This window comes from Macadamia integrifolia, unplaced genomic scaffold (assembly GCF_013358625.1).
Source record: "Macadamia integrifolia cultivar HAES 741 unplaced genomic scaffold, SCU_Mint_v3 scaffold2155, whole genome shotgun sequence".
NCBI lineage: Eukaryota > Viridiplantae > Streptophyta > Magnoliopsida > Proteales > Proteaceae > Macadamia > Macadamia integrifolia.
The window spans coordinates 74,317-84,438 of NW_024868545.1; the positions used below are offsets into that span (position 1 = coordinate 74,317).

Consider the following 10,122-nt stretch of genomic DNA (forward strand, 5'->3'; position numbering starts at 1 on the left):
GGGGGAGGCAACACCCACCAATCTACCATCATGATTACACCCAACCCATGATTTTCATAACCTTAGGTGAAGGAAAACTTGTTGGCTGATGTGGCCTTTTATTGCCACATAAGTCACAATTATATTTCTAAAAAAGAAAAAAACTTATTTTTTTATTTAATTTAAATATTAAATTATAGTGATTCAATTGGATAACTATCTATCCACCATAATGGGTGAATAAAGGGAAGTCAAATCCATAGACTCTAATCCCTTTTTCTATTCAAAACTTTTTCTCATCGCATTGAGAAGGCAATGCTTGAGAAAAGAAATAAGAAAGAGCTAAACCAAGAGTGACATTTCAAATAGAAGTTTATTTTCTATTTTATCTCTATGAGAGTTGAAGCAACATCACGCTAAAACAAAACTTAAGGCATTGGGAAGGTTGCTTCAAATTCCAATTCAAAGCTTCAAAGATTCTGCCCAACTTGGGCATTGGGAAGGTTTCTTCACATTTCAGTTCAAAACTTAAGACTGCCCAACTTCCAGTAATGGCAGGCTACTACGGTCTAGGAGGGGTAGGCCAACAGAGTTTATTTTCGGCATTTAATACAGCCTCTATGTTATCCTCACTCCAACAAAACTGCCTCCTAAAATCATTTAAGTATCCCCGCTCGTCTATCCATTTTCATTGCCTGGAACTTTATGAAAGCATGTCATAGATGAGGGGAGACTGCCAAAATACATTTTTACACATTTATACATACAAAACCAAACATTACAAATTGTGCACTTCAGCTTCCTGCAATACATCTGGAAGAGGAAAATTGATCTTACAACCAGAACTACCTATTGCCATATCAACCAGAACTACCTATTTCCATATCAACCATCTTCAGGGGCACTGTACTAACTATTCAGAACAACTCTCAACTAGCAGATTATCAGCTGTTCTGCAACTGAAGTTGTGCAGCCTTTAATTTCTATGCTTGAACTAATCAAGACCACTGCACAAGGGACTTTACATCCTGATTCATACTAACTGTTCACACCTTCCATGAACTACTACATATTGAAGGGCTAAAGGCGAAAAATCAGCCACCAAGAGAACCTACATAAAACAATTCTATCTGGCTGGTCACCATAATCATGCACTGATCCACATTTGGTATTCTTATGAGCTGTGTTGATTCCAACAACAATTCATTGGTCATACGACCCTGCGGAAGGGTTGCCAGAATTCTGGTCACAATTCCCACTTCTCCATGCATTTCCACCATCAGAGCTGCTGCAGGCCTGATTTGGAAGGGTACCATTCCCAAGATCTCCATCCAAACTCATCTGCTGAACTTCTTGAGGTGACAATATCTTGATGCTACGAACACAATTGACAAACTCCCTGCAAAATCACCAGAACGTAACAATTCAAATTCAAATAAATCATGTGCTTAACACTTTTTTTTTCCAACTGTAGTGATTAGTTCATCTCCCAAAAGGAATTCTTCTTTTCATTCCCCTCCTTTTTTCTTCTGGAGGTATAGGGGCTGGCACTGGTGTGGTTGGTCTTCAACCAATGAGACTATGAGAGAGACAGAGACTTACTCCCATGGATCATCCCCAACTAGCAAAACATCTTTCTCATGGTCTACATAGACCAGTTTCCAGCCTATTCTCTGTCGATCCTCTAGCTGTCCTTCTATGCCAAACCTACGTGCCAAATCTTGCTTTAGTTCTTCGTAGCCTGAATAACGAGTAATATCAATCGATCTTCCAACAGCTCCACGCTTGTACACCTTCACATTATGGACAATTAGGTCAGGCTCTGGTAAGAGGAAATAAAAAAAAAAGACACCATTATTGGCAAGTGTTGCAGAAACATCAAACCTTGGTGAATGTTCGCATCCGCTGGAATTGCGGTGGTGGAGGAGCCCATGGACCCCTGCCTAAAAAGCCATTGTCATTTATGGTTGAATCAATTGAATTGAAAGGCATATCCGGAACCCCAAATGATTGAGAAATAATTGAAGAAGACAGTTCCTGCTGAGCATCTTTGGAGTTTCCATAGTTGTCAAGCATGTCATGTGAAAGATGATTTGGGAAATCCTTTTCAGACTCCATGCATCTCACCAGCAAGGGATCAGGAGTTGAAGGCATTCCCATTGGTCCATCAATGTTCACCCCAAACAGAACATTATTCCTTGGATCTGCCTGAACTTCCCCATCCTGACTTGTGTCCCTGAACAACACTGACTGGGGATTGAAAGAAGGCATTTGGAAGTTCTGCTGTAAGGAACCATCATTCTGAGAAAGGCAAACTGAAGTTGCTGAAGATGACGAGTCCAGGTAATCCATCTGGGCTGCAGCATTAACATATGTCTGTGGGGCAACAACCCCTTGAGCCTGACTCTTGGATACATGCAATGCTGATAAAGAAGGCTTGATATCCGGCTTGTGCTGCAATTCTTTGACTAAGTTGGGGGCGGCTGACATGGCTTCCAAGGTAAAATTATTCAAGAGTGTTGCTGCAGAGTGAGCCCTTTCCTCTGGCAATGCTTCGCTGCATTGCGTTTTACTGCATGTGATCGGTTGGGCTACATTGGAACAGTTGTTTGTAGAAGGGGATGTTGAACAAGATGGAAGGTCATCAGTAAGACCTGACTGCGCTCCACCTCCAGTGGCTGTCAGTAAACTGCCGCCTGCAGTTGAGAGAAGATTTGCCGTAGGGGCTGAAGGAAGCACCATCTGTCCAGGCAACTCTGCCAGCATGCCTGGTTGCTGCTGCTGAAGCTTTGGTTGTGCTTGATTCTGCTGGGTTGGGTGAGAGAACCGAACACTTGGTTGGCTGTTATTCCTTGTTATCTGTTGGGAGATCATTTGAGGCTGAGAATGCAGGTTTGAGGTAGATACAGCCCCCAAATTTTGAGGCACTTCCAATGGCTGCCTCTGCTGCTCTTGGAGTTGGGTCAGCTGTGGAGGCTGTTGCTGCATAGATTGCTGCAACAAGAGTGATTGCTGTTGCTGCTGAAGCTTTTGTATCAGTTGCAACTGAATCTGACGTTCTGACATCTGTAACTGCTGGTCAACTTGTGAGAACTGAGCTGCCAAACGGTTCTGCTGCTGGTTTTGGCTAGCTGATTGCTGCTGCAGTTGTGGTGGAGGTGGTTGTTGTTGCTGCTGCTGCTGCTGCAGCTGCTGTTGTGGTGGAGGTGGTGGTTGTTGCTGCTGCTGCTGCTGCATTTGTGGTGGAGGTGGTGGTTGTTGCTGCTGCTGTTGGGGGTTCTGAGGAAGGTTAGCATGAAGTTGATGATTCTGGATATGTGGTTGTTGATGAACATTATGGCTCTGCATCAGAACTTGAGACTGCAATAATTGTGCCGAATTTTGATTTGACGGAAGTGCCTGATTGATTAGGTTCTGTCTAGGCTGCTGACTAATGTCTTCCAGCTGTTGCTGTGGCTGCATATCTGGGCCTAATTGGTTCACTATGGTTGGTAACTTTGACAGCTGATCAAACTGTGGTGCTTGCTGTGGCAGTCTCTGAACATTAAATTGTAAGTTGTTTTGCTGTAAGATCTGTGATCCTGGTAGGCCCAGCTGACGGGAAAGATCAGCTGCAGAAAGGTTCTGGAGAACTGGTCCAGTTAGAGTACGCATGTAGTCAGGTTGCAAAGGCGAGTTACTGAGAGAAGGATTCTGTTGCATATTCATCCATTGGACTAAGCTCAGGCCAGGCATCACAGCATCCTGGGACTGTGGATCCTTTATGCAGATATCATCACCAAGCCAAGGCATTGTTCTCTTGAAAAGGTTCTCTAGATCAGACTCGTCATCTGCAAAGCAATCCAAATCATCATCAGTCAGATATCCATTAATAAATTTCACCAGCTATGACAGATTACTGCAGCATATAGACAACTGCAGCTGATAGTTGGACATTTGAAGGTAGGAGTGCCTTGCATGGATGGTCAACTAGGTTAGGACCCACCATGGGTATCTTGAAGGTCAGAAATTAACCAGACACAACAAAAGAAAGCAGCGAGACATTTAAACTTTTTCAGTTTTATGATAATCTAGTCAGTCCAATTTTTATTCCAGGAGATTTACTAGTTGGCCCAGTCAATGGCAGTCTTGAATCCAAGCACATTTGTTCAATCAAAGAAATGACAACTTCAGCTGACATTTTACATGACTTACCTAGCATTCCTGGCTGCCTTGGTCGCTTGGATCTGAGAAAAGGTGGTGGACAAATGAAAAATGGAGCTGCCACAGGTTCAATCTCCCATATTGAGACCCGGTTGCGCCTTTCCCCCGCAGTGGACTCATCCCAGCCAACCTATTCAAGGATATGGGTAAGAAAACCTTAATGTAGTAGCTGCCTGATTATGATTGACATTAAAATATCAAAAAAATGCAAAACAGAAATGTATTGTATTTGAGAACCTTAAAAAAAGAGAGCACAAAATTACCTGCAAATTACGCCATTGGGAGTTCTTCCACCTTACTGGATCAAGATCGCTGATGCCTGTTATTGTGCCCATATACCTGCAGTAGATACATAGAGAATCCTTCACTAAATGTAAACCCACTCAAATAACTCGATTAATTCCCACTTGGTGAAGATTTGATTAGGATTAATTTCAGTTCTTAAAAGTTTTTCATGGGGGCTGCCCTTAACATAAAAGAGGAAGTACTACCCAACCTATTTCTCTGAAAGCAGCAGTCTCATAAATATTTTTTTATCCTAATATCCCAAGAAAAAATTTATTGTTTTTGCATTTCTATATGGGTTTTGTGTGCCTACGTGGATCTCCGTAAGCCTAAGAAAGTTTGTACTAGTATTTGAAAGCAGGCCCAAGAAAATAAAAAATAAATAAATTTTTGGGATCTATAATCAGAACTGAGACCAAACATTTAGATTCATAACTTGAACCCTGTTTAAAGTTTGATCCAGGAGCAAGTGACACAACATTGGGATTCCATGTTTTTAAACCTTATTTGCATTTTCCCCCCAATAATAATGCGAAGTAGATGACAGGATTATAATAATGACCAATAGACATGGTTCAAAATTCTAACTGAAAAGTCTACATTTTGTCTAAATAATTCAGTTTCGGCATGATTCAAAATGAAATCCTATGCGAAACAATAGTACAGATTTCAGAAACTCATTTTGATAAATAACCAAACAAACAAAGCAAGCAAGTCCTTCCGAAATTTGGAACATGAGCCCATATAACAAAGCAAGATGTAGACCAAATTTGATTCATTTCATCGAAATTTTGCCCCTCTTTGCCTGAGAGCATTCTCAAATTTTTCCGTAAAATTCTTCATTTTACTACTGAATCAAGGCTTGGTGGTCAAGTGTGGAGCATCCACTTCAATGTATGGGTAGATTTAAATCATCATTTGCCCAAAATTTTCCCAAATTTCAAATTTCACATCTATAAGGCTGCTGTGATGGAATTTGAGAGATTTTTCAGGCAGAGGATGACATGGCCATCATATGTCATAGGGTCCGAAGCAAAACTACCATTTTGGTTGTTTTTCTCTTTCCTAATTAACTATTCAAATGTGTAAACATGTACAAATAGGCAATATCTAAAGTTTCAGAGTAAAATTTCACGTTTTGGAAACCAAAATGGACAAATCCATATTTTTTAACCTTGCCAATAGAGAGACACAAGTCCTAATAAAATCACCTTCTGGTGCCTGACTCTTCAGTTTCAAACATCATCCGAAATCGCATACCCAAGGATATATGGTTTCCATAAACAGCCTTGTAGTACTTGGCTAAAGGAATCACAAATTCTGATGGACTAGCCCTGCAGAAACAAGGATGATTTCCAAACTGATCAGAGTTAAGATTTCAGTTCAGAGTGAAACTAATCAATCTAATATATGGTTCCACAATAAAATTCAGATCAGGACAGAAAAATTAAATTCTCAAACCAGCAGAGACAAAAATAACAAAGGAAAAAAATAAAATTAAAAAAAGGAGCATGTACCGTGGATTGTAAAACACAGAGAATGGGCTGTGGTTTGCTGCTGCATGGGCGGCAGCTGCTAGGATGCCAATATGCATACTATCACTTGATAATACTGATGACGATATATTTGCAGGTTGCCTATTAGCCCGCCTAATACCCAAGAGCAGCTGCTGCTTTTCATCTCTAGTCACACCACAATAATGTAAAAGTTCATCCAAAGGGTTTAGTGGCTTTAGGAAAGCTAAATTAACCAGAAATTCATGACAAGAATAAACAAGCCAAAAGATATAAATAATATGTTTCACTTATTCAGCATAAATTACCTAATAAATAAGACAGAGTCACCAGCAAAGAGCCGCTTTCCACTTACAAACAGGCTCCAACCTGTAGTAAGAAGGTGCCTTTTGGGTTGGCCTGGGTACAAAAAGAAAAAGAAATTTTTAAACTGATATGTGGTCAGGGGGCAAGCTTAACCCAGTAAAAGGTTCAGTATTACCCATTTAATCGAAGGGGAACAGAAGACTGGCTGAGAAAGAAATGAAACCAGTTGCCCCACCCCCTCTTCCACACACACACACACAGAAAAGAGTAGAATAAGTAGAACTGTACAAGTAAACAAACTAAACAGCTGCAAAACCAGCTTACCTCTGTAGATATGCCGGAATATCCATACATTATCATGCAAGTCTCTGGCTCTTAATTCTTGAGCAGGTGGTTGCTGTTTGAGATCCTACATATATGAAAAAAGAATGGATAAAAACCTGCTAGAAATTTAAGTTCATGAAGAAAATACTTTTGATAAGGGGATTTGCTCACAAGGGGAGGGAAGATCTTCTCTGCTGCACGGCGGGGCACAGAGAAACCTCCATGAGTGCTTGTATCACTAGCAGTTAAGGTCTTACAGAAGAACTCTGTTTGCGGCTTATTTTGTTTAAGTGCTAGATCTGAAGCCAATAATGCGTCCTTATCGTACTGCATTCGAAAAGAAGAAAAGAATTGATAAATTTAAAGGAACAAAAAACAGATCGGAACTTGGAAGAAGAAAACAAGACCTAGACTACATACTAGAGCAAGAGAATTGTGATTGCGTCCAGTTGGTTTACCTAAATATACATGCCCAAAAACCTAAATGTTAAGTACATAGACTGCATTAATGCAAGAGAGAGAGGGGCAGAGAGAATGTGGAAATGCAGACTCTCAGTGTCAGGATGACAGAGGTGCAAAGCATTTTAGATTCAGAACTTATCCTACAAATTCAGAAACTGCAGCCTATGTCTCTTTATGATTGATATGCTGTTTTCTTATAATTTTCTTACCATTTTCAACCACAAGAATATGTATGCAAATTGACAAATGCATGGGCATGCCTAAAATATAGTCCAGTTTAGAAATAATGTTCCTTAAACAACTTGAAATGGCATACTTACAGAGGAAACAGGCTGTAGTGTCATCTGGGCATAAACTTCATCTGTTTCTGGATCTGCCTAGAAAATCCAACACAAAAAAATAAAATAATCGATAAATGGAAGCTCAAAAACCCATTGATATCAAAATAAATCTTATCGGAACAAAAATATGAACAGATAACAATTTAGTTCCATACATGCAACGTAACATTGTGAAGGAGGCATATCAGCTTTGAGGGCAGATTTGGGTAGTTTGGGATGTGTGCATCCATATCCTTCTGCATTGATGCTGCAACCTGAAAGATAGATTGGCCTTTTCCTCAGAGATTTGCAATAAATGACTCTAGATGAAGATGAAAATCAAGTTTCCAACCAATGACTCGTATACTTGAAAAAGAACAAGAATTTCAAGAATACTTTCAAGCTTCCACTTTTCCAACTTCCAGATTCATCTTAACATCATTCAGAAGCCAAAATCTAGTTCACTAAGATGTCAATGATCAAACACACTAACTTGAACTTTACAATTTCTGACAAATATAAATCCAGACATTCTCTTGCAACGATAATGACAGAAAATGATAAATCCAGACAGTCCATTCAACATTTCAAAGTGAATACTAAATCGGATTAATAGGTAAATCGATAAGAAAAATTATAAAACTCATACAATGCAAGATAATTCTCAAAAGAAAGAACCTCACACTGGATTACTACAAGTATTCTATATAACCATCATTACAAAAATAAAAAATAAAATACTTTGATGTAATATCTGTGGGTTTAAAACAAAGATCTTAAGAAACAAAATCGGATCTACTGGAAAATTTTGAAGAAAAAAAAAAACTTAAAAGAAAAATACATAATATGAAAATCAAAGTAAAAATAGGGAAAAGTGGTAATTTCAAAATTAAAAAATCTATCCACAGCCGTAAACATTCAAGGGCAAGCAACACCATTCAACACCTACGGCGCAAAATAGCAACATATTACACAAAATTACATTTTTTTTTTAATCTTCTATAAGCTAGTAGCCATTGCCCCACTTTCTTGCCCGGTTCAAGTATACCAGTGAAAATGTTGAGAACCTTCCCCACAACTTTTGGCACCCATGGCGCACGGTAGCACATTGTTCAATTCCTTTTTTTTTTTTCTTTTCCACATTGGGATAAGACTGAGTTCTTGTCATAATGTGAAATATCAGTTTGACTTAGTAAATTTTCCGAAGCTTACTCCGACCACCATTCTTCACTTGGAAGTTCAAAGACGGATAGAGGAGAGTTGTGGGGGGGCGGCGGGGGGGGAAAAAGGGAGGTTAGCAAGTGTCAACCAATAAGGCGCACGGTAGAAGAAACCCTAAAACTCACCTGCTCGCTGTGACCCTGAGGGAAGTAAACCACAAGGCTCCCGACCGGCGGCAACGTGACGAGAGGCCCGGCGCAAGCGTGCCATAGCTCAGGGTTAATGCTCTTTCTCTCTCCTGATATGACACGTGTCAATACGCGATTGATTATAAAGCATTGACATTTTTGTCGCGAAAATGTCGGATAAATCAAATATATAAACCACGTAATATAAATATAAATTAAAGGAATAGAAGAGAAGAAAAAAGGAAGAAAATTAGTATTTGAAAAAAAATAAAATCGAAGAAAAGGGAAAAAAAATAATGAGAAAGAGAGAGAGAGAGAGAGACCTTCCAATGGGTTGGCAGTCGCCGGCGTTCCTGCACCATTCGCCGGCATCTTCATTATGAGAGGATTCTGGGAATATTTACCTCCCTCAACGCCTCAGCGGCTCAGTTAACTGAAGAGATTTGAGAGGTTCAACTGATCATGTCAAAATTTAACAGAGGAAAGGAACCAATCCTGGACCTCAGTTATAACTTTCTTCGTCTATAACGACCAGAACCGAAAACCCAAACTCACAACAACACAAAGTAGCTTGTCCCAACTGTAATAAAAAAAGAAAAAATTAGAGACAGGTTACAAGATCAATCACTGGACGAGAGAAAATCCCCAAATCATCGACTTCAAGGACACTTGATTCGAAGAACGGATAGCTCTGAAAGCTCTGCAACTTCTGGATGGTAAGTTATCCGGCGAAGTCTTCACCGGAAGAGAGAGAGAGAGAGAGAGAGAGAGAGAGAGAGAGAGCAGTAAGAACACGGGAATCGAGGCCGTGTGGGGGGTGGTAGGACGCCGGAAAAGTCGCCGACAAGAGAACGACCGGAGGAGAGAGGGGAGAAAGAAAAGGGGAGGATTTGTTAAGTTCTTCGCAGACCAAATGCCTCAGCACTGCCCCCTTTCCCGCCCTACATCCCCAGACAGAACACCCCTCCCGGCTCCCCCTTTTTTTTTTCACCCTTCTTCAGACAAACAATAGAGATTATACACAAACGCAGGCACAGTTTGGTTCTTCTACTCTTTCTAAAACCAACAAACCCACGTAAAAGTGTGGTGAAGGGTCAAGCAGTTTTTCCTTCACTTTCCCAAATGACCACTTTTTTTTTTTTTTGGCTATGATATGATGACCCCTTTCTCTCTCTCCCACAAGATGGAAAGTGAGACTTTTTTTTTAACAATAAGAAAATAAACCCTCTCTCTCTCTCTCTCTCTCTCTCTCTCTTTACGGTTTAGTGTGAGCTTATCTATGCGGTTATGCACTCTTCAAATAGGAATTCATTTTTTGAAAGATCATGGCTTTCGTGCTTTGATGGATCATTCGAGATTCTTTCGATGACTTATATTTTG

General features: G+C 40.1%; 1 protein-coding gene across 1 annotated transcript; it reads right to left on the reverse strand.

Annotated features, from left to right (window-relative positions):
* Positions 1 to 710: 710 nt before the first annotated feature.
* LOC122065941 (auxin response factor 19-like) lies at positions 711 to 9,864 on the reverse strand. Its single transcript, XM_042629774.1, has 14 exons — positions 9,066 to 9,864; positions 8,740 to 8,852; positions 7,570 to 7,668; positions 7,394 to 7,450; positions 6,783 to 6,938; positions 6,612 to 6,696; positions 6,290 to 6,380; positions 5,985 to 6,149; positions 5,679 to 5,801; positions 4,446 to 4,521; positions 4,174 to 4,312; positions 1,864 to 3,809; positions 1,582 to 1,772; positions 711 to 1,378 (listed from the first exon to the last, which is right to left on the reverse strand). The coding sequence occupies exons 1-14, from the start codon at positions 9,118 to 9,120 to the stop codon at positions 1,183 to 1,185; spliced, it is 3,492 nt and encodes a 1,163-aa protein (XP_042485708.1). The 5' UTR covers positions 9,121 to 9,864; the 3' UTR covers positions 711 to 1,182.
* Between the last annotated feature and the right edge of the window lie 258 nt (positions 9,865 to 10,122).

Excerpts from the sequence above, each read along its gene's own strand:
- LOC122065941 (XM_042629774.1), bottom strand. The coding sequence starts at position 9,120 with ATGAAGATGCCGGCGAATGGTGCAGGAACGCCGGCGACTGCCAACCCA. Across the intron at positions 6,381-6,611 it reads ATTCCGGCATATCTACAGAG|GCCAACCCAAAAGGCACCTT; the intron begins GTAAGCTGGTTT and ends TTTTGTACCCAG. Across the intron at positions 6,150-6,289 it reads GACTCTGTCTTATTTATTAG|AGATGAAAAGCAGCAGCTGC; the intron begins GTAATTTATGCT and ends TGGTGTGACTAG.